The following is a 24,308-nucleotide window of genomic DNA, read 5'->3' as shown; positions in this document are numbered from 1 at the left end:
GGCAATAATCACTAAAACATCATTATTGTTCAGCCTGGAGAAGGCTCTGGGGAGACCTTAGAGCAGCTTCCAGTGCCTAAAAAGGCTGACAAGAAATCTGGCAAGGGGCTTCTTTTAAGGTCATGTACCTGACAGAGGGGAGATTTAGATTAGATATTAGGAAGAGATTCTTTACCATGAGGGTCCTGAGGTGCTGGCACAGGGTGCCCAAAGAAGCTGTGCCTGCCCCATCCCTGGCAGTGTTCAAGGCCAGGTCGGACACAGGGGCTTGGAGCAACCTGCTCTAGTGGAAGGTGTCCCTGCCCATGGCAGGGGGTTGGAACTGGGTGAGCTTTAAGGTCCCTTCCAAACCAAACCATCTCATGCCTCTATGACTATGCCTTAGAGCCCTTGAAAGGGTTACCTTTCATTTGCCTCAAACCCTCCACCTGATCCCATCTAGGCCTTGTGCAATAAGAAGCCTTTCCCCGTCATCCCTCTTGACACAGCTTTCCTCTACCATACCCTCTAATCTTCTCCTGTGGAAGCACACGGTTTTACCCCTGACACTAGCATGCTTCCCACAGTACCAAGGACTACACAAGCACCAGAGACCCTGCCCCTCCTTGGAGGGTTCTGCCTCCTCTCCCGCTCCCCTGGGCGGGAACTGGGGTGGGTGTGAGGGAACGGAGAGCAAACAGCGAAACCTGAGGGAGCCCGCAGCCTGTCCGGGGTGGGCGGGAAGCGCGGAGCTGGGGAAGTCACCGCGGAGGAGGAGGAGGCGGGGACGGGCAGTCAGCTGAGCCGGGCCGCCGGCGCCATGGGCGTGCAGTGACGGGGGTGAGAGGGGAGACGCTCGGTGGGCGGCGGGGGCAGCCCCTCAGGCGGGCCCGGTGCGGGGGGGAATGGCGGGCGGCTTCTGGTTCCCGTTACAGTCGCTATGGGCGGGCTCGCCCCATGACTCGGCGGATCTGGGGTGGGCCTGCGGATGGGCGAGCGCGGAGACGCGGGTTTGCGGCTCCCGGGGTTACACGGGGGAAGAGGAGGGGTTGCGAATGTGCAGGGACGAGCGCCTCAGCCTCCGCCGGTACCGCGGCGGGGAAGGGAAAAGGGAAAAGGGGCCAAGAAAGCGAAAATGAAAGTTAAAAACGAGCGGAAATGGTATTTTTTTTTTTTTGCGTCGGGAGGGGGGGCGGCGGCACAGGCCCTGTGAAGGCCGGGCGGGTGTCGGAGCCCGGTCTCCTCAGGGATGGTAGTGCCGGCTCTCGACATACTGCCAGGCCGCGTCCAGGGCGGCTGAGGGGAGAGGGGCAGTGGGTGAGAGGGAGCTTCTCCCTGCCTCAGTCCCAGGGAAAAGGGCTCCCGAGGATCACTGGAGATCCCACGGGGATCAGTTGCTTTAGTCATGCAGCCCTTAATGGGTTATGGAGGCTCATAGATACTCTGGTGTAGTGGGGTCAGAGGCATTGGAGGGTGACTGTGTATTATGACAAGATGAATGGCTTGCTTAATAAAATGAAGGAATCATAGAATGGCTTGAATTGGAAGGGACTTTAAAGCTCACCTAGTTCCAACCCCCCTGCCACAGGTGGGGACACTGTCCAGTGGGCAAGAAATTAAGAGTTTTCTCTGCAAACCTTGTAGTAGATGCTTCAGAGATGTCCAGCAAGTTGAAGAGCCGTCCTGCTGAAAATGTAGAGCATCCCAAGAGAAAAATGGAGAATGGAACAGACAGTGTGGCTACCCCTGCCCTTAGTACCTACACCCCAGAGGAGATGGTACAACAGATGAAGGAACTAATCACTGAGAACAATGAGTTAAAAGGTGAAGGTTCACGTGAACTTGTCTTGAAATGCAAAAGCCCTGAGTTTCTTCTGTGGGTGTTATTTTGTCCTATGAGTATGAATTCTGTGCTTGTTTGCCCTTGCTGGATAACATTTTATACCTGGGTAGCATTTGCTGTATAAACAACTCTGTAAATGGCAAGGCTAAGTGATAGGACTCATCAAATTGAATTGGTATGGAAGATTAGGAGGAGAACAGCCCAATATATGGGTGACTGACTTGCTTTAGAATTATATATATGAGCGGTATAGCACTGTCTATTTTAGGAGGCGAGGAGAAAAATCTCCTGCTACGATATGCTCTTTGCTCATCAACCTCTAAAAGCTTTTTTGGTTTGCATTTTAGGACTGTTGGGCAGCTCCATTGCAGACAGATTAACATTTTGCCATAGCTGTGTCAGGAGGGCTGGGTACTGTGCAATGCTCAGAACAGTCTGGGTTAGGATGCTGCATCCTCTTGGGCAGAGAGGGCAATTGGAGCTGGCACTGAACTGTGTGTAATAACAACTGTGAATGTTTAGATGTGGCAGTACCTTCTATACTTCAAAAGGAAGTGGTGTCCATGGCAGGCTCTATCTAGGAGAAAATTATAGGTTTCCCTGAAAATGCCTGATGGTTTGAGTCTTGCAGGTGAGATAGATTTGTTTCTGGATCCCAGGAATTTAGATGTCACATGTGAATATTTTTTCCTTTTTAAATGGATAGAGCCCAAGGGATCTGGGAATTTTCTGTGTAAAAGACAGAGGTACCTCACTGTTTATATGGCAGTGAAGTCACATATCTTGTGTATTTTGTTTTTACACTAATGTTTAAATTCCACCTAAATTATCTTTGGAGCTGGTCCATGTTCTCTGCCTTAAGAGTCCCATGGGTATCTGGCAGGAGAGTTGTTTCTAGAGCTATCTCTGGTATTTTGCTAAAAGGTCCTGTATCGTATGAGATAATGTTTTGGGACTATATTTACAGCTGCTGTAACTCATGCTTTGCAGAATCATTCTCCTGAGCTACGCTTATTTACATAACCTGAAGGTTTTGTTGGCAGTGTATAATATGACATCGGGACATAATGGAAGTCAGTGAAAAATACAGTGTAGAAAAGATTTTCACATAACTGGCTTTGAGTTTCTTGCCCTAAAAAAAGCCAGTCTGAAGTACTTGCATTGACTCCTCCTAAGATTCTTGTAAGCATTTTGCAATACAGACTTTTTTCCCAGCCAGGGAGAATTGACTTTGCTGTAAGTTGTTTGGTATATTTTTTACCTTAACCAAATGTTGAAGTAGAGCATTCTTGAGCATATTTGAGACACTTGATTTGATAGCATCTGTTTCCATTTACCAGTCTAGGATGTCTGTTATCCCTTCCAAGTCTCAGTAGTTTCAGAATCTCAGTTCAGTAGTTTCATTTGGGTTGATCATATAAACGACCAAGTGCCTCTTGTGAATACTTCTTGGTTTAGGAATAAGTCAAGAAGAGAAAGAATTGTGGGCTTGTGATTTCTGCAGTGGATTTAATGCTATTTATTATAGTGCTAATAGCATAAGATGTTTAATTCTGGTTTGGCATTTAAGGTACACGAGGAGGTTTGCATTTCATACCCGATTATTGCTAACCCATTTGATACTGAGGAATGCTGAGCTGAGTGTAGTGGAAATCTGCTGTTTCATTGATAAGAGGATTAATGTGAATCCATGTCTTGTCTCTGGGTATCTTTTAGAAGCCATGAAGTTGCATAACCAAGCTATGAAGGACCGGTATGAGGAGCTTTCCATCTGGCGAGAGAAGCAGAAAGAAGAAAGAGAATTTTTTGAGTCGAAGTTTAAGGAGGCTAAGCAGTGCTTGCTAGCCAAGTGCACTGAAAATGAACAGCTACAGCAGCAGCTTCAGAGCTTAAAGGAAAAAGAAGAAGGAGCTGAAAGGGTAAATAAGGAATTGGTTGGATTGACATGCTTTTGAATTGAAAGTCTGGAGTGTTCAGGTCCTGCATCACACTGGGAGGTTTGGAGATTTGTTAACATCTCTACTTTTATCTGATGCTCTAACAAGAGATCTTGTCCTCACTTAGAAGTGAGGCTTCTCAGAGTGTAGTAACAGAAAATTGTGCCACACCTGAGACAATTTATATTTCCATTAACATTTAATTAACAATAATAATTAACATTCTTGACAGAAGAAATAAGAAACTAACATTTCTTGCTGACTTTTCATTCTTTATTTTGACTTCTCTTTGGTATCTCTTGACTTTATCCCTCCTATTGCTCATTAGATTATCTGCGTCTCATGACTGTTTAATTACTTTTGTATTTCTGTTTCCAGGGAGAACTTTCCATTTAAGAAAGAAAATACAATAATGACCTTCCTTCTATTTTTATTATATTATTCTACTCTCACGAAAGCTCTTTTGCTGAGGTCAGGTTGGATCTGTACTTCTGCTGTCCTATTTGATTCTGAGCTTTCTCCTTCTGCCTTGCCTTTGGCTCTGTAATACGTCATTTCTAATATTGCAGGTAATTGCTTAGTAGCCAGGCAACATTTTTCTGGTAGTACAGAAGACTTCTATGGACAAAGCCTATTAAACCAAAACCTGCTTTGTGTCTCACATGGTCATGTGAAGAGATGTTAAACAAGAAGTTTCATGCAGAGCCAAACTGATGGTTTCTCTGTTGCCTGATGAAGGATGACTACATTAGCCTTTTTCTCAATGGAGGCACTAGTAGATTCACCTTTCCTCTCCTGACTGTCTGTTTTATGGAACTCTGTTAGAATGTTTTCAGCGTGTAAATCAAAATCAGCCAATGAGTTCTGAAGTTACAAGGAGGAAGAAAGTCATGTATTAATAGTGTGGTTGTGTAAGTATTACACAGTCTTTACTTCATAGGCTAAAAGTTGTGATTCAGGATTGTCAAAGAAACTCAGAATTTCATAAATCTGGAATAGTTTTTAAGAGGAAATAGAGGATTTATTCTGCCTTTACCTGTTCTAGAACTTTTTGTACTTTAAATGCTTAAAGCATGTTACTGACATAGTGATCCAACCTGCTTGAGTAATCCAATATCCAGAAAAGTAAAAATAACTCTCTTGTAATGATCTCATTCCAAGAGCTTCATAGGGTAAACCTTGGTTCTTCTATGATTCTTTGCAGTTTTACGAGCCAATAGTAACTGTAATTTAAACAGCAACATTTTCATTTCTGATAGTGATTTTCAGGCTGACAGTGTCATTTAAGCCAAAGATTACTTTCTTTCTTGAATACCTTAGTTTTACTTTCTCTTTTTATTGTTTAGAAAGAGCATAGAAAAAATCCTCCTACAGGAAGACATTTAAAATTAGTCCTATTTCTCTCCCTCCATGTTTTATTGTTAGCTGAGATAGTCTATAGGCCATTGCTACCATTCAGTGACCTGTCTATCTCACTCAAAATAAATCACAGATATGTTGTGTTGCCTCTTTTAGTGAAAAACCATAATTCATAGAAGGTTTTCTCTCAAAACTGTACCTCTGTTAGCCTAGGTTACTGCAAAGCTCTCTCTTCTTCATTGGAGCTGACTCTCCTTGCATCCTTTTACAGCATAAGCACAAAATCAGAGACAGCAGCAAATGAGGTGGGTAGGGTGGTACTTCGGGATGAGAGACACTGAGAGCAGAGCAAGAGTTTGGAGATTTGGCATGAATGATGGATTAGAATGTAATTCAGACTCCAGGAATTGTGCAGAATTTACACTGGTAATATGTGGTGTAATAAAGGCATTACAAGGAAATGGAAGGTTCAGGTTACAAAACGAGGAAGAAATAAACTCATAAGGAAAGTTTCATGATGGGGAGTGGTATTTAAAGGAGAGAGGAAGGAAAAAAAAAAGAGGCTTCCTGGTTATGCAGAGGCTTAAGAGAAAGTCTTGGGGATCCTGGGGAAAGGGAAGAGGCAGAAGGTGAAGGAAACTGTCATGGCTGGAAGAAGAGATTAGGTTTAGGGAGACTCTCTGAGGGACTTTGGGAAAGAGGCTTTGTGGAAGCAATATAAGGCTGTGTGGGAAGGCCATGGATACAGGGAGAGATTTATATGTGGAGGTGGGGTACAGAGAATTTGTATGGTGGGGAAAGGCTGAAAGTGGGGGGTGTGGAAAAGCTCTCCGCCCACTGACCTTTTCTCCCTAGAATCTTGGGTAGACTTGGGAAAAGAGGAATAAGAATATGGGTGGAAAAATACAATAACTCTGGACAATAATTCTGTAGGTTGGCCGAGACCCTATGTGGTTGTGAGAGGCATAGATTCAGCAGAGGTTTACATCCTAATTCTCTGTGCATTCAGAGAACCAGCCCCATGTTTTCCAGAAGTATTATCATTTGATTAACTTGGTTTCACAGTTTAGACTTCTTGCTGTCTAGAGTGGACTAAAGCATAGTTTAAGGATCTGTACTGTGGGCTTTTTCAGGCAAATCTAAACAGAGAAGGGATGCTGGACACCCTTGTTCTGTTCAGGCTCTGTGCTCCTTGGCTGGTGTTTCCTTACAGTTGGCTAATGCAGGGTTTGTTTATCCCAGGAGACCTGCATGGCTCTCGAGAAGGAAGCAAGTCAGCTGAAGTCCCAGTTGCAGCGGCTCCAGGCTGAGAAGGCAGATCTGCTGGCTATCATTTCGGAACTGCATATCAAGCTGAATACGGCCTCAGCAGAGGATTCCTTTGTGGAGATTGCAATGACTGTAAGTGAAGGGAGGAAAAAGAACACAGTGAGAGAAACAGAACATACAGAAAGAAACTTTGGTTCCAGCTTGGTCCTACTTTTTTTGCAAACTTAATCTTCTCATACCAGTCTAAAGGATGAGGAAGTCAGGTCTAATTACACTGACAAGGTTTACTTAATGGTATTCTACAATGAGGTATTTAGCACCCTGTCTTCCTTTAATGGAAAAAGTGAATCTATACCTGTGTCAATTAAGAGGCTTTATGCCTTTTTGAAGGGGAACAGGAAACTTCCAGCAACAGCAGTAGTGCAAGATACAGATCTGGTGGATTTGAGAGAAGAGTTGCACGGTTGGACTCCATGATCTTAAAGGTCTTTTCCAGCCTATATGATTTTATGGTCTCTTAGATTACCTGACATGGAGCACTTGTGTCTTACAAGATGTAGTGGTAAAGGACTTGGAGTTTATTTTTTATCCTTCCACTTTCATGCTCAAAGTAAATTAATTTCATAGCCTAAAATATTCCCGGGAGAAGTGAACCTGGTCCAGCAGGTGACTTTGAACTAATTAAAAATGTTAAGAATTTATCTAATTGGAATTCCTGAGAACATTGGTACTATGTTTTGTTAAGAGGCAACACCTATGCATAGAGAGGGGTGTTCCCTTTTGAGAACAGGTCTCACTTCCTGCTGATAACGTATGGAGAGACACAGGCAAACAAAACCAAATGCAAGATCTATTTTATTTTTCTACTCTTCTTGTATCTGAAAAATCTTCACAGGCAAAACATGAAATGTGAAAATGTGGGTCTCTGCTGTGCCCATAATAGCAGATCCCTCTCTAGGAAATACAAGTGCAACAAGAAAGTAAGATTTAATTAAATCTTGTTTGGAATTGTCAAAGAAAACTTCAGCCTGCAGGAAACCTTCAAGGATGCATTCTCCTGGTTTTGCTACAAAGATTCCCCTTAGGTGTACAAAGATCAAGGAGTGGATTTTGTAGTGGGAAAGAAGAGTGGTTCTTTTGGAGGCAGGAGAGTGGGGTTTAGTCTTAATATTTAAAGTCGCCTGCAGTGATATTGGTTGTTGCTCTGTGGCATCTGCTCCTTTACAGGGGCGAGTGGCCATAGAAGTTGCTAAAAAAAGGAGAAAGCCAAATCTCATTATTGTTCCTCTTCCCTGATCAGTCTGAAGAGATACAGGGAAAGGCATGTAAACTATTTAAGAATTTCCAAACATGAAACTGATGTGTAGGAGTTTTGTGGTTTTATTTCTTCTTATTGCCATGATAGCAGTTTCCCCAGTTTTTCTTCCTTCCTTAACTCAATAAAACTGTGTCCTGCTTAGTCCAATTACCAAGCTAATAGTAGGTTTGTTTTTTTTCCTAGGAAGGAGAAATGAAAAGAACTGCAAAGGAACATCAAGAGAATAGTGGTGAAATGACCAGTAATGTTGCTGTCTACATGTATGTAGGTTCTTGTGTGATGCATGTGATTCAGACTCCTGCAGTGTGCTTTGTCTTCAGTGTGAGGGAACTTTTTTCTATGAGGAATGAGGAATGCATTAGAAAATCCTTTTTCCCTGTGCCCTTGCATCCCCCATTGCAGTAGCTCTACCTCCCTACCATGTCAGGAAGCCCCTCAGCTCTCTGATATTTTTCCTTCCAGTTTTCACCTGCTGACAAGAGGGAGTGTATATTCTGACCAGTTGGCCAGGCTTTTATGTACATGTTGGCTTGTCAACTTCTCAGGCTTTTAAAAGCCAGACAGGAGAACAAACAGACAAGATAAAGATAGAGGCTTCAGGAACTCTCCTTCTAGTCATTGGAGACCTTCTAATAGAGTATCTGTCCTCTGTCCAGTAATAATGATATTGGAAAGAATCACTGTTTTTCAGATCTAAACCTGTCCTGTTTCTTTGTGGTTGGCATAAAAGTGTATCACGGGAGGGTGGACAGACAGTACAAGAACATAGTCTTTATTTTTCAGGTTACTGGCCTTAAGATACCAGCATTCTGAATCATAGAATCACAGAATAGTTAGGGTTGGAAAGGACCTTAAGATCATCTAGTTCCAACCCCCCTGCCATGGGCAGGGACACCTCACACTAAACCATGTCACTCAAGGCTCTGTCCAGCCTGGCCTTGAACACCACCAGGACTGGAACATTCACAGCTTCCCTGGGCAACCCATTCCAGTGCCTCACCACCCTTACAGTAAAGAATTTCTTCCTTATATTCAATCTGAACTTCCCCTGTTTAAGATTTAACCTGTTACCCCTTGCCCTGTCACTACAGTCCCTAATGAATAGTCCATCCCCAGCATCCCTATAGGCCCCCTTCAGATACAGGAAGGCTGCTATGAGGTCTCCATGCAGCCTTCTCTTCTCCAGGCTGAACAGCCCCAACTTTCTCAGGCTGTCTTCATACGGGAGGTGCTCCAGTCCCCTGATCATCCTTGTGGCCTCCTCTGCACTTGTTCCAACAGTTCCATGTCCTTTTGATGTTGAGGACACCAGAACTGCACACAATACTCTAAATGAGGTCTCACAAGAGCAGAGTAGAGGGGCAGGATCACCTCCTTCAACCTGCTGGTCATGCTCCTTTTGATGCAGCCCCGGATACAGTTGGCTTTCTGGGCTGCGAGCGCACACTGAAGCCGACTCATGTTCGTTTTCTCATCAACCAACACCCCCAAGTCCTTCTCCGCAGGGCTGCTCTGAATCTCTTCTCTGCCCAACCTGTAGCTGTGCCTGGGATTGCTCTGACCCAGGTGTAGGACCTTGCACTTGGCATGGTTAAACTTCATGAGGTTGGCATCAGCCCACCTCACAAGCATGTCAAGGTCCCTCTGGATGGCATTCCTTCCCTCCTAACCTCTGGTTAGGTTACTTCTCAGATTTTGATCTTTACATCCCCTCCACAGCACTAGGGACTTTCTTCCCCTGGCTGAACCTTTGTCCTTCTCATGGACACAGACAGCTGATACTATTTAACTTTCCATTTTGGATACTGCCCAATTTAGCAGCTACATGGTTGTGGCTGAACTCTCTTAGTTTGCGGCCTTTGCTTTTTCAAGGAAAGGATATAGAAAATGCCAGGGGCGTGGCAGGCCAGATTGCTGTGCTCTACGTACAGGTTATCCCTACGTTCCCACAAGGGAGTAATGGCCTTTTAATGTGATGACGTAGAAAACTTGTCCCTCATGGTGCAGATAAGAAGTTGAAGCTGAGAGGGTGTCATGGTTGAAACTGAGACAGTTGCTGACCACAGACCAGGCTGCAAGTGTTAAGCTTGTCCTTAGCAGTGGCTTGTGAGAACGTTCTGATTACGTGAAGACATTCTCTGTGGAACTTGCTTAACTTCTGGTGAGCATCTGAGGCCATAACTACAAGAACAGGGGGTGTATGTACCTCTTAAAATATTTCCTGTGTCACCACGTCTTTGTCCAGCATTGAAACTTTACGCTGGTGCCGTTAACAGGTTCAAAGAAATGTGATCCATTCAGGACAGGTTTATTTCTGTAAGAGTAGAACTGTGCACTAAAAATCCCCTGAGAAAAGTTATTTACTTATAATATCCTGGCTGAACACTGTCTTTGGGGTGTTGACTTTTTCCCCACCAAAGGTTTCTAGCTGTCAGGAGCATGTAGAAGACTCTGTTTTACTTTATGTTCCCACCTACAAAAGCAAAGTTTTAAACACATGCGGGTTTACAGCAGAGCTCCTAAAGTTTACATAACATGCTTATCTTACCATGTAGTTAGGGGATTTTGACCTTCTGTCTACATGGACATAAAAATGGAGGGAATGGAATGCAGTACTCTACGACCAGAAAATTAACTTGCCTATTTTTCAGCTAGTTTTCTGTTTCTTTTGTTTCACTTCTACAGTAGCATGGTGCAATTTTGAAAAGAGCTCTAGAATATGAGGGAGGTGAAACACTGAAGGGATTTTTTTCTGAGAAAGAAAGCAATTTCTGATCAGCATTTTTAGCAGAACGTGCTTTCTTTTCCTGGAAAGGAATGAGACAGAGATAAGAAACGTTTCATGTTTCACTGGGGAAAAAAATGTTATTTTGGGAGCACTTTGCAAAAGGGGCTGCAGAGTAGGTCAGAAGAAATGCACTGGGGGTTGTATTTGCATCTGACTGGTTTTGCTTGCTTTTCCTTAAGTACTAAATAGTTCCCACAGCTTGAAGGGGACTGTCTGAGCACTGCACAAAGCCAGGATTGCACTTGCACATGCAGGGACTGTGACTTGCAGTCTTGGTTCTTGGGAATGCTCCATTTGCTTAGAACATTGGTTTTCAACACTGTGTGAAGTGGTGGCCTCAGACTGGGTCCCAGAATTTAGGGATAAGGGGGTGTTCTAGTAAAATCATACCTGCTGTTATTTACATCTGGTTTGGTTTAAAGCAGGAGCAAACCTGCAGATGAAACTAAGAATTTGGAGTCTCAGGAGCTAACTGTGAGCCAGCTCCTCTGCTGCCTTAGAAATGAAACTCAGAAGAGGGAAGAACTTGAGAAGGACCTGCAGGAGCACAAGGAGAGGTATGAAGCAGGTGGACTGTAACATTTGGAGCTGCTTTCTTTCAGGGCTACTGCAGTTACCAAGTCTGTGGCTGATCCAGAGACAAGGTGAAATGTCAGTGTGACCTCAATGGGGAATTCCCTGAGTACTCCGTAGTAATAGCTTATTTTTATTTTAGTCCCTACAGAGATAAACCACAGGTTCTCTTCCATGGGCAAAAGAGTTTCCATGGTTTATTATTATTTCCAATAGCACCACAGATGTGGACAAATTACCAGTTCCTCGTGGGTTCAAATTTTCCCCTGGTTATGTCAGAATGATACGATGACTAGTTGAGGACATTCTCCCCGTTCACTCCTCCATAGTTACTTGGGTTTGTATGAGTCATCTGCGTGTGGAGCCTTAAGCAAATCACTATGTATAAAACAGGGATTACAGTGCTCTTCGTGATACTGGCAGGCTACATTTAGAAATGTGTGAGCTTGCAAAAGCTCCGTGGAAGTGTCTAAGAAGTTTAATTCCAAACCTGTCTGAGAGTTCCAGTGAGACCTGCATGAGGGTCTGTCTCAGCTTAGTTTTATTGGTATAAATTGTTATGACTGTTCAGGTGTGGTAAATTGCCTAAGCAGCAGCTTTGCAGAGGGAGTAAGACTTCATAGTAGACATTACCTACTAGGAAAGGTTGGTGTCACAATAATTGTTTCTACGTGGTCTTCCCAGAAGAGGAGATGAGCCATAGCCAAATATAGATACCTCACCTCTTAGATACCTCACCCTCTGAAAATACCTAAGGAAAACAGAGGCAGTATTAATCACTGGATTTAGTGAACAGGTTGACCCATTTCCAAAGGGTTAGTGGGTTTGGAATGTACCAAAAATGGACCACTGTGGACTGAATGTCACTGGTCTTCACCTCACCTGCAGACTTACACTTAAATATACATGCTGGTGTCCTGTGTTCTTCAGGAGCCCCCATGATTTTGCATGCTTTCCTGCGTGTCTGTGCATTCAGTTCTGCCTCTCATTTGTAGCTGTGATGTTATAAAGAGAGTTTCATTTGCATGAAATCCTCAAATAGCTGGCAATCTCACTTTAAATAAAAGCCAAATCCATAATTATCAGCTCCTTCTGTTTTCCAGACTGTCAAAGCTGGAGAAGGAAAGCAGCAACTGCCTGGAGAGTGGGACACAAACTCAACAGGAAGAGGAGAGTTCAGAGGCTGTAAGTACCTGTCCTCCTGAGCTGAGGTGTAACACCATACAGCTTACTTGTTGAGGCCAACAGTCTTAGGGCCTAAATTTCTACTTGCACTCAGGGAGCAAGGGGCAGTTATTCTGCAGAGGGTATGGAACTGCATTTTGAACTCTCCAAATCTTAGAGGTAGTTCCAGACTACAGCAGCCACCAAAAAGAGGTGAGATTTGTGGCCAAGAATTGGGGAAGCATGGCATAACTGCAGGTATACCTCACTGCCCCCTAAGCAGAGAGAGATGCTGTTATTTCTGGCTCCAGAAAGTCTTCTAGTCTGGGTAAATTCCTCACTGCTGTGTAGGACAGCTTTTGGATCAAAATCCAATGACAGCCTACTATAAAATAGAGTTCAGATGTGGAACTTGTATAGCAGCTGTTTTGGTTTGGGGTTTTTCATGATTTTGGTGGGATGTATTACAAAGGTGGGATGTATTACAAAGGTGGAGGATAACTATCTTAGATTGAGATGCAGTTCCAGGAAAACTCAGTCCTCATGTCTTCAATTAAGGGTTTGGGTGGATATTGGGGTTGGGATTCAGCTCCAGATAGATGAATTTAAATGCCTACTGTTGTAAGCCTGTCTGTGTGAGGGAAGCACGTAAGCCTCCATAGCAGTGGACATCATTAAGGTTTAGTGTAACTGCATAATAAAGGCAACTATGCCTGCATATGAGGTTGTGTGAATGTTCTGAGGTGCTGCATGGGGCCAGTAGATACATTGTGGGATCTGCTGGAGATCTTTACCTTTCTGAAGTCCAGGTCAAGTATTTAGGACAAGGCTGGCTTAGTTTAACAAGGCCAGTTTGCAGTCAGACCAAGAGATAGCTTTTCTAGGGAAAGCAGATGACATCTCAGTTAATTCTTTCCAGTATTTTTATCTCAACTTTGCCTGAGTTACAGCTTGAGCCAGATGCTCCTCATCTAAGCACTGATACTGAGGTCAGCGTAGTGACATGCTTGCAATGACAGTTACTTCCATTTATATGCTGTTGAGTTTCCTCAGAAGGCTTGTGTCAGTGGGGCTCATGTTACCTGGCCCTATTGTAAAATGCAGACCTTCGGTGAAACAGTGAGGGGTGCAGTGTGGACCATTTTTGATGGCTCTGCATTAGAAGACATCCTGGGAGAGAGGGAAACATTCTACAAACCTGCTTTGGCTCTGTTTGGAGAGTGAGGAATGGCTGGGGGAAAAGAGGCTAGAGCACTGACCTCTGCCAGAAAGCAGCTGGACACTAACCTGAGCCAGCTCTCCCAAGAGGAGTCATCTTAAAGCAGCTACTACGCTGCCTTTCCTGAGGCTGCCTGTGAGCTTCCTGGAAGGAGAGATCAAGGAGGTTATGATTTAGGTGTTGCTCCTTTCCTGGGCAGGGTAAGAAATGGGTGTTGGGGAGAGACAGGCTATACTGCCGGATGGGATTTTTTGAGTCAGATTAGCCTTTTCAGCAAGGCTGCCACACTTGCTTCCCAAAAGCATGGATTGATTGCGTTCCAAGTAAAGTAAAATACCTTGAATTATGATGGATTTCACCAGGGACCAAGAACTCACAGTCCAGCTTTATTAGAATAAGATTCTTGCCAGTGATACATGGTTTCATTTGTTGAGATGTTTTCTGTTAAGGCAATTTCTATGGATGTCTAGTTTTCTGCAACTTGAAATATCATCATCTTACAAAAATCAGGGCTTTCATCTGTGAGTGTGATTAGGTGAGTTGGATTGCTGCATGCAGCTAAGATGGTAGAACAACCTCTTTTTGCTTCTGACATAGAAAAAGCTTAGTGCAATGTACTCGGTGAGTGTTCACACAGTTATGTTCAGTCCCTTCTGCTTGATGTGACTGGTGAATGATATTAGCTAGGGCAGTTTATGGAAGGTATCCTCAACAACAACATCTGTCAGTAGACAGTTCTGTCTGCAACTCAGTCCCACTGGCTGTGATCCAGACTTCAGCTCTGAGATGAAAGCTGGAGGTCATCATGGATAAATGACTAATATTGCTTTAGTTGCTGGGGATGTGGTGGACTTTCCATGTTAGAAAACTGGAGCTTTTCTTCAAGGAAATAGGACAGCAGCATGCTTTGATACACCTGGGATCTTTTTAGCCACAGCCAACCAGCTTATTCCCAAGCTGAACTGGAGACTTTCCATGCATTTGATGAGATAAGACAGTATCAATGAAAATGACAGTACTAAGGACAATTAAAGTGATGCTAACGTGATGCTGTGAGTCAGAAGTTCCTTTAGGAAAGCTCCGGGATATATCTCCAGAGGCTCCAAACCAGCAGGAGTCAAAGGTTTTACACCTTCTGCAGTGTGGGGCTATATTTTAAGAATTGAAACTGTGAGGTGTCCTTTGAGCCTTGGGTTGGAGGACACTCCAGCTTTTGTTTCTTTCCTCCTCCTGTTTTCTACCTGTCTTCAGGATCCTTCAGTAACATTCCTGTGGTCTGAAGGCCAAATGAAAAGGCCAGAAACTCACAACAAAACTGATTACAATTTTACTAGAAATCATCTCCTTTTGTTTGCAAACTTGAATTTGAATGCATGGTAATAGAATTACCATTTAGGGTTGGATTTTTTCCTTCAAAACGTTAGGAACTGAAGTCTTCCAGACCTAGGATTCCCATGTGTATGGTGTGGGAGAGGCTGTATGTGTAGGAAGAGTGCCAGTTGGCTGGAGGGGTTTCATGTGTAATCTAAGTAAATTACAACGCGTAAAACCTTTTGTGTTCTCTGCTTTCTGCCTGAAACAAGAATGGAGGAAACTGGAATGGAAGGGATAATACCAATGCAGGATATAACTGAGAGGAGAAAGTCTAAGCTTTGAGTCTGCCTCATCTACTTCTCTACTTCCAAATCGCTGCTTCTGCTCTACACCTGCTGTCACAGCTCTTTCTAAAGAGCACACTGATGCTAGCAGCCTACCTAGGGATAGATCTTTTATGTTTCTTTGAAAGACTGCAACTGTTGCTCAGGGCAGTGGCAGTAATCACAAAGCCTGTCTGCTTTTCTCATGTGTTTTATATTGTCAGCTCTTGAGAAGGAGAATGTAGATGATGACAGAGGGACTCTTCATCAGGGACTGTAGCAATAGGACAAGGGGAAAACTTGAACAAAGGAAGTTCAGGTGAGTTATAAGGAGGAAGTTCTTTATTGCGAGGGTGGTGAGGTACTGGAACAGGTTGCCCAAAGAAGTGGTAAATGCTCCATCCCTGGCAGTGTTCAAGGCCAGGCTAGACAGAGCCTTGGGCGACATGGTCTAGTGTGAGGCATCCCTGCCCATGGCAGCGGGGTTGGAACTGGATGATCTTAAGGTCCTTTCCAACCCAAACCATTCTATGATTCTATGTGTTTCCCACCTGCATGAGGTTTATTCTAGCCAATGTTGAAAAGTCAGTTACTAGTGCTGTCTTTGAATCAACTGGATTTTATTAAACTGTTAAATAAAAACGGGTTTCTGACATTTTTAGGTAATTGTGAAGCTTTGTGGACTTGTTACTATCAAGTGTAATGGTGCATAATGACTTCTGCTGTTTTCTCTCAACAAAGAATGATATTCCTGCTTAGATCTCTTAGCCTGCAGCTTTGCTATCTTGAATTGTCCACATGTAATTTTCCTTATTTTTTCCTCTAAAAGGTTGGCAGTGAAGTAGAAGCCCTGAATTTGCAAGTCTGTGCTCTGTTTAAAGAGCTTCAGGAAGCACATGAGAAGATAAAAGAAGCAGAACTGATTCAGAAGAAGCTTCAAGAAAAGTAAGGTTCAGAAGGTTCTGCTGTGACACCTGGTACATATTTGTATGACAACTCCCAGCTTCGGAAACTCACCAGCCATACAAATACCAACTGAAATATCTGTTTCATAGAAATGGTGCTCCTTCTTTGTAAATGGAGTTGAAAGGAATACAGAATTTGTCAGAAAGTCTGAGCTGCCAACCTAGTTCTACAAATAGAACCCCAGTGCCTTGAATGTTAAGATTTGGGTTTTAAACCTTCCTGATAGAAAGGCAAATCTTTCCTATTTTCTGCTTCACATAATGAATCCCTCTTCTAGTCTTAGGGGAAGAAGCTGAGGGACCTCGTGACCCTTCTTACATGAAGTGTCTGTGCTTTTGAAGACCAGTTGTGTAGGTTATAACAAGTGGTTACAAAACCCTCACTTCCGTTGCTTAGTTTTCTGTTAAATTCCAGTTCTTTGAGATTCATAATAGTAAGAAAGTGTTACTTTCAGTAGCTTTGTTTTCTGATGGTAGTAAATAGGTTGATTTTTGTCTTTCCTTGTTCTTCATCAAACTAAGCCTTTGAAGTGAACCACACAAAGATTCTTATAGTATGTCTGGCATGGCAAATCCCTCAGGAAAAGGTGAGCAGGAGAGAGAAACCTTTTTTCCTTTTCAGGTGCCAAGTACTGGAAAGAAAGAGCTTGGCTGCTGCAGCTGAACTGGAAGAGAAGCAGCAGCTAATATACACTGTCAAGAAGCTAGAACTTCAGGTGGAGAGCATGCAGACAGAGGTCAAGCTGGAACAAGCCAAGACACATGAGGAGAAGTGAGTATGACTTGGTTTTATATTCCAGGGAGCTGGTGTCAGTGAGGAAGGGGAAGTCCAAGGCAAACTGGCCAAAGGGAAATTGAATCTGAAATACTAGTTTTGTGGTTTGCACCCTTTAAAGCCATGTTATATTTGTAGAATCTGAACTAGAAACCTGCGTTTACCTCAGTGTCTATGTCACTTTGACTCTCGAGTCTCCACATTAGGCCCCAACTGTATTCTTCCATCTACTGAACCCTCACTTATGAAAATTCGAGTTGTAAGCTCTGACTTCTGTTGTCTTCTTGTCATAAAAGTCTAAGGTGGAATAGGGTCAGGTATGACATAAAAGTAGAGGAAGCAGAAAAGTGACATAAGCTGTCCCACTGACTCGCAGGGGTAAATGCATCCACATGTTTGAGGGCAGCGACAAGTCAGGTGGTGACAGTGATGGGAAGGTGACATTAATGAAGAGGTCTGCAGCCCCTACAATATGTTTGCAACTAGAAGAAGTAAGTGTGCAGTGAACTGAGGTGAAAAGACTCGCTGTTTGCTCTGGCTTCCTGCTCCCTTTCATGTGCAGTCTGTTTAAGGAGTGTGAAAATCTGTCTAAGCTGCAGAGAGGCTGAACTTCCTGAAGGACCTGCCTTCAGCTGCTCATTATCTTTGCAGTCTTCTCGTGATGAATTCTCCTTCACTTGAAGTCTCTGAGTCAAGACTTGGATATCTTCCTAAGAAAGGTGTTACATTTTGAACAGCATTTGTGAGCTTGATAAAAATACTAGTGTGATAGATTCTTCCATATGAAATGCAAATGATCAGTAAGGATGATTCTTTGGACTTAGTCCATGGATAGAGCAGCACACAACTTGCAGGAAGGGGATCTGAGACATGGAGCATGATTTTTCTCTCATCAGAAATGCAGACTGATTTGCAAGGAGCTGTTGGTGGCTTTTTTCCTAAATTCTAACAGATTATTTAGATTTCAGAGAATTCTGAAGTGTTTCAAACTTTCACCTCTCTTCTTGTCCTCAACAGGGCAAGATACAGTAGCTTGCAGGATGCTTATAGCAAAGTCCTTCCTCAACTCACTGAGGCAATGAAAACAATCGATCAGATGAAACTCAAAGAGGTAATTCATCGCAAGAAGAAATCAGAATTAATTAGGGGGGAGTGGGTAAGGATGGGAGGATGTATCTAGGAACAAATTTGGGCAGTGGGAAATAACCTCTGAAGTGTCCTTTAGGGAGTTCTTTTAACTTGATACAATATAGTTTGAAAAGTCAAACCTAATCTTTAAAATGAAATATTGTTAACCACTGTTATCTTAGTCCAAGTTCCTTTGATGTCCAAAGTTGGAAGCTTTTCCAAGGGCAGGAGGATTAAGAAGCAAACTTTCACTTCAAGCAGGGCTGTATTCTGAGTTTGCCTCATTATCAGAGTTCTTCCTTGCAGCTGGACAGAGTGGATAAAGTGGTGGTGGAGCAACTAACCGCAAAGGTGGAATTAGCAGAACAAGCCCTTGCTGCAAAGCAGCTCCAGATAGATGAAATGAAGCAGATACTTGCTAAGCAAGAGGAGGACCTTGAAACCATGGCTGTGCTCCGTGCTCAGGTATCCATCAGCCCTTCTTTAGGAATTGGCTAGTTCCCCCAACCCAATATTCAGAGACCAGAAGGAGGTATTTAATGGCCCACTCTGGAATACTGAATACTTTTCATCAGTTCTGAAGCATGATTCCCTTACTCAGCCTGCCTTGCAGATCCCTGCAGAGCCTGTTCCACCATACCCTACAGTTCTGTAGGAGGAACTGTGTATATGCTGGAGTCTGGCACAACAAACAAAAGTTGCAAATAGATGTGTATTTAAAACCACAGTCGTAGGAATCACTGCATATGTTTTAGGGATGGTTTTACTCAAACCAGTGTGTGTAAATAGTGACTAAAAAGGGTCTGCCTAACCTTTAAAGCACAAAACTGGCATCTTGGCCCAGTTCCACTGCCTGTGCCACAGATTTGTCGTGTCGTTGGACAAGTCACCTCCTCACTGCTTGTCCGTGCCGCATTTCTGCCTCTGTACAGCAGAGGGCAACAGCACTATCCCAGATAAGAATAAGACACTTGAAGTATCTTACCCAGAATCCACCGAGTCTTCCTCACCTTGTAAGTAGTGCAGATCTTCGCTCTGCAGAGTGTAAATGCTGTAGGAGTGTTTTGAGTAGATGCAGGCTATGATACAGATTTACTATGTATGACTGTAGTTCATCTAAGTTACAAATTCTCAGCAGGATTTCATTTTTCTGATCAGATGGAGGTTTATTGTTCTGATTTCCATGCTGAGAGGGCAGCCAGAGAGAAGATCCATGAGGAGAAGGAGCAGTTGGCTGTCCAGCTAGCACACCTGCTGAAAGAGCAGCAAAACCTGGAAGATCTTAGCCGGTGAGAACAGACTTTGGCTGAGCTGCCTCTAGACTGTGTTGTTGAGTCCAAACAAGAGTCTTGACTGTTCTTGCCAGCAGCTCAGTAGAAGGCAAACAACTTTGCAGACTTCTGTTTCTTGGTTAACGTGAATTTTAAAATTGCCTGATTTCTCATTTTAGTTTTGTGATAGAATCTCTATAAGGTGTCTTGGTTCTTACTTGGTTGCCTTAGCAAGTTTTCACTTGGGATGATTCATGCTTGGTAAATTCTCCCTGCTGGTTTCATGTGAGTTTCTTTGCGTTCTGGCCTCAGTTTTAGTGGTGAATCTGCAGCTAAGCTTGCTGCATGTGTGCCAGGGATATCTGCCACTTCTCCAGGTGGCAGTGGCAAGTACCCATAGTTTACAGTACTGTGATATCCTGGAGTTGCACCATTTTAGCACTCTTAAGCTGCAAAAGAGGCAAAAGTAGTATTAACCATGTGTCCTCAACTCATGTTGTGGAAGCCATGGGTACAAGAGTGCCCAGAATTGAAAGAATCAAGTTACATTTCACATAAATTGTACGCTCAACCCTTTTTCTGGTGTAACTTGTCTTTCTACTTTAATCAGATGTGCAGTTTGCCCTGAACAGCTGAGTCCTTACAGTTTTCCAGAGGAGCCTCCTCCAGATCGGTGGGTGTGTAGCTGCCCAAATCCTGCTGGTATCAGTTGTATGACCCTGATCTCAGCAGAAACTCCAGGCACGATCTCACAAAGCAGCAGTGTTTGTAGGTCCTGTTTCCGAGCAGCAGTTGTGAACTAAATGCATGACCAGTTGACAGGATTTACTTAGAAATCCTTCGATTTATTTTGAATCCTCTCACCTTTTCTGGGGACAAAGGGAAGATACCTTTTGCCGAGTTTTTTTTCAGAGCCTTTGACTTCTTGATTCTCCACAGAAACCCTTTGGCAGAGATGCAGAGTCGGCACGGAGCCAGGGCACTGGATCGGGAGCACTCACCTTGCCTTGTCCGAAGAGGTACCATAAGCGTTCTCCAGCTCACGGGGCCAGGCCCCTGCTGTGTGCAGTTTAAAACAGCTTCGCTTGGCTGCAAGCAGCTCCCCAGCTCCCCTGTGGCTATTCTGGCAACTGGGTAGCTTGGGAAGAGCATGATTGTCTGGCTGCTAGGAGCAAGCCAGTCCTCTTTCAACCACTCCACAAAGAGTGGAAAACTCAAGTAATGTAACAGGGAATCATTTATCTTCTCTGCTTGCAGGAACTACTAGTCAACACTGGCCAGAGGAGCGGAATATCTCAATATATTCATGTCCCAAATGTGAAGAAATTCTACCTGATCTGGACACACTGCAGATTCATGTCATGGACTGCATTAACTGAGTGATGCCCTCCAGTTCTTAATCTTCTGGAATTTGACCTGCCAAATACATCCTGCTTGAATAAAGCTCAACTCTACATCCCGTGGAGGTTTTCAGCAGTTTTCTCATGAATCCAACGGGAAAGGGTAAAATTCCTATCCTGCTCTTTACTCACTAATCTTGTTTTAATCTGCTTTAGGAAAAGAATTTTTATAGGTTAACATGGATGTGTTAAAGCAGTTCCAGTGTGTCTGCTACTATGAAATCTTTAAGGAACATTTCTCTGATGTGCTCTGCTCTCATGGCTATCCTGCAGAATGGAGCTAGATCACTCAAGTCAGAAGAGGAATGAGATAGTTGTTGAGCAATTAAAAGAACTGTGAGGCTGTAAATACTTCATCTCTCATATACTATGTATGTATCAGGAAACTAATACATTTAAAAAGCTGTTCGAGAAGCTTTTAGCAAAATGGAGTACTGCTGCATTCATTGAGCCTTTGAAATGTACCCTGCTCTTTCTCCAGATAGCAGCCTTACTGCTGCCCTTGTGACCATGCTAATCATAGAATCCCAGACTGGTTTGGGTTGGAAAGGATCTTAAAAGATCATCCAGTTCCAACGCCTGCCACAGACAGGGACACCTTCCACTAGAGCAGGTTGCTCCAAGCTCAGTCCAACCTGGCCTTGAACACTGCCAGGGATGGAGCAGCCACAGCTTCTCTGGGCAACCTCTGCCAGAGTCTCACCAAACACATAGTGAAGAGTTTTTTCCTAATATCTTGCCCAAATCTCCCCTCTTTCAGCTGATGTTAATCTGGTGTTAAATTTCTGATGGTTTATGTAACTTCTTGCTTTAGCCAGATGTGGTTAAGATTTGAAACAGATCATTTGTGTCTGATTTATGTAGCTCCTTGTGTACACAGGTCACTTGGTTTTATAGAACTGTTCATTTTTAAGGTGGTGTCTTGATTCTTCTTTCTTATAATGACAGTTGATTTGCACCTGTACAGTACTGTGCTAGAAAGCGCTGAAATGGATGTAGCCTTATTTAATAAGAGAAGTATGATGGATTTTCACATCTCAAAATAAATCTATTGCAAGGATAAAATTATCTATGCCTGTGAATACTCTGGAGACTGAAACAGGACTGCAGATACCTACAGCTGAAAGCTTGTGTACATGGTAGTATGCTGGTTCTGTTTTTACCATCCCTGATGTTTCTTTATACCAAAAACCAGTTAATTAACTTGTCATTTTGTAAGGGAGGAAAGTACACATCTCTTAACAAATATTAACCAGCATGAACAGTAGGACACAACTGGAGCAAACTGCTGGGATCAATGCAAATGAGAAGTTTCACCTCTTGTGAACAGCCAGTGTTTGCACTGCTGGAAACTGGCAGGGAGGGGAAGTAAAAGATGCAGGAAAACCTTCAGCCGAAATATTGTCTCCTTATGGCATCATCCATCATCAGGGTGGGATAATCACCCAACCTCAATATGGAAGTTCAGTTTATTACTTCTTGGCTCACCCTTCTGTTTCAAAGCTCACATTATAATAAGCTTAAATGTTTCCCGAGTTGACATTTTACACATAAGTCTTAGAGGTGTTGGGTTGCCTGAATCCTCCTTCATATACAGGGAACGTGGTCTGTAAAAATGGAACACTTGTAAGATAAAATGCAAGAGAAACAGTGTTTATACCAGACCCCCTGTACTGGAGGAGGTTTATGTAAGGGGCAAAACTATAACAAAATGCAATTTTAATTAGTTTTGCTTTTACAGTTGTAATGGCTTTAACAAAAGATGGGGTGCTCTGATCCCAAAAACCTTACTCCAACCATTGAGTGTGCTTATCGGAGGGACTCAGTGGTTAAGAAGTTGTTCAGAATAAAAGCAAGCAAACAGGAATTTGTGTGTCTAGATTTTAGGCAAATGTATATTCCTAATGCAGAAAGAACTGAGCAGAAGGGAAAAGGTGAGGGAAATGGCTCTTGTGGAGATGGTCACCTAAAATCCCACTGAAGGTCTGTGTAGACCATGAGCTTCCCACAGAACTAGTGTGAGTGAAAGTGTGTAACCAACAGCAGCTGGTCCATGGCCTTTACTACTGACTTATTTCACAGAGGCCTTTCACTTCCACAAACGCTGGATTCCAATTTTAAGAGAGATTAGCTAAAAGAAGTATGATTTGTCATTGCTTGTCCTTTCTCCACTGTGCTCACAGGGTATTTGTGTAGATCCTTAGTTAGTACTTTACCCTGTGAGAAGAAGGCATATTCATGGACCTGGGTTCTCTTTGAGGGTAGCATAACAGGGTACATGGAAAACTCCACTGGGCCCCAGCTTCAGACAAGGTCACGCAGAGCATTTTCAAGGAAAAGAAGTCAAGCTGTGGCACAAGCCCCAACCATTACTGCTGGTAATGATGGCTAATGCAGAGCAGCATGACACTCCAGGTATAGGGGCATGAATGCTTTTCTTCCAAATGAAGGTGAAGATCAGGCTGATGATCATCCTTTTGTATTCTGAACTTCTGAACATTAAAGGATGATACAATCTGTGGGAGAGATGCTTGTGCAGTGAAATTTACTTACATATATATATATATAGCTTAAGTCATCTTGTGATGTTGAGCTTAAGGACAATGGAACAGCTTTGGAGGAGAAAGCCTTAGGGATGTTGGATACCACAACCGAATGGGTAGAGTTACAGCAAGTATTTTGTACTTGTACATGACAGATTCTCCTGTCAACCTACTTCCATAAGTAAGTGCTTCTCTGATTTGCAGTGTGGATGAAGATCCAAATCACATAGGAAAAAAGACACTGAGCAGATCAATAGTGGAATTAGAAATAACTGGGGTGACTCAGTGTTTTAGTCAAGATTTTGCTTCAAACCTGACACAGAAAATATTCAAGAACTGATTAATTCAAAATTAAGACAAATCAATAGCGTCAGGTTTATGTTTCACTCTCAGCAGATGAATATTCTTAAAATATACACAAGAAAAATACCTGTAGATGTTTCTTAGGGCAAAGAGAATCTTCCTTCAGTGTCTTTCATGTCATGCTGTCAGTGAATTCTCAGCTACCAATACCAATCCCCCTTTTCTTTCCCTTATAATTAAAGCAATGAGTTGTTTTATTTTGCTGGGTATCACTGTTGTTCCAGTTATCTCTTGTAGACTCTGGATTCTTGTTTTCTGTAAGCTGTAGCTCGTGTTCTCACACAGCCTCATCCATAATTTCAGTTAACTGAAAGAGAGCTTACTGAAATCTGTTGTGAAGAGGTATTCATCATGCTTGGTTGCAACCTTCATCAATCACAAGTACTCCCAGCAGATGCAATCTCTTATTGGCTTTTAATTGGTTCCCTGCAACAGTAGGATTTATGGGCTTTTTTCCCCTGAATCCAATTTTATTACAGGAGCTTTGTGATAGTTATGGATACTGCAATGATCAAAATCTGATGGAAACACTGTTAGACCAAAATCAAACTAATAGAATGATAATAAAGCAGATTTCATCTGAGGAGCATTAACCTTAATGAAAACACAGAAAATCAATGTGAAAGGCCAAAGGAGGAATTCCTTCTGCATCTGTCAAGTCAAAATTAATCATTTTAAGAGGCTTCAGAAAGAGGGGGAATCTCAGTACAGGAATACTAATGGGCATTAGCTGAAGTAGGTCTTCACAGAAACGTAAAACAGTACATCTGATAGTAC

At 43.0% G+C, this 24,308-nt stretch overlaps 1 protein-coding gene across 3 annotated transcripts; it reads left to right on the top strand.

The window, feature by feature from the left end:
• The first annotated feature begins 747 nt into the window (after positions 1-747).
• OPTN (optineurin) lies at positions 748-20,685 on the top strand. 3 transcript variants are annotated; one of them, XM_057422482.1, is made up of 14 exons: positions 748-819; positions 1,624-1,803; positions 3,539-3,741; positions 6,361-6,519; positions 7,889-7,965; positions 10,916-11,050; positions 12,170-12,251; positions 15,916-16,031; positions 16,674-16,823; positions 17,844-17,937; positions 18,261-18,419; positions 19,113-19,243; positions 20,165-20,244; positions 20,483-20,685. In XM_057422482.1, exons 2-14 carry the CDS (start codon positions 1,638-1,640, stop codon positions 20,602-20,604), a joined length of 1,674 nt encoding a protein of 557 aa, XP_057278465.1. In that variant the 5' UTR covers positions 748-819; positions 1,624-1,637; the 3' UTR covers positions 20,605-20,685. The 3 variants fall into 3 exon arrangements, with proteins under 3 accessions (XP_057278465.1, XP_057278466.1, XP_057278464.1); XM_057422483.1 differs by lacking the exon at positions 748-819 and adding an exon at positions 1,004-1,140 and having other exon boundaries at positions 10,919-11,050; XM_057422481.1 differs by lacking the exon at positions 748-819 and adding an exon at positions 1,004-1,140.
• The last annotated feature ends 3,623 nt before the right edge of the window (positions 20,686-24,308 follow it).

This window comes from Pezoporus wallicus, unplaced genomic scaffold (genome assembly GCF_028554395.1).
Source record: "Pezoporus wallicus isolate ANWC-B61680 ecotype Strahan unplaced genomic scaffold, APGP_CSIRO_Pwel_v1 contig_3058, whole genome shotgun sequence".
Classification (NCBI taxonomy): domain Eukaryota; kingdom Metazoa; phylum Chordata; class Aves; order Psittaciformes; family Psittacidae; genus Pezoporus; species Pezoporus wallicus.
Note: the sequence above shows the minus strand (reverse complement) of the source record. Positions and strands in the feature narration are given on the sequence as shown.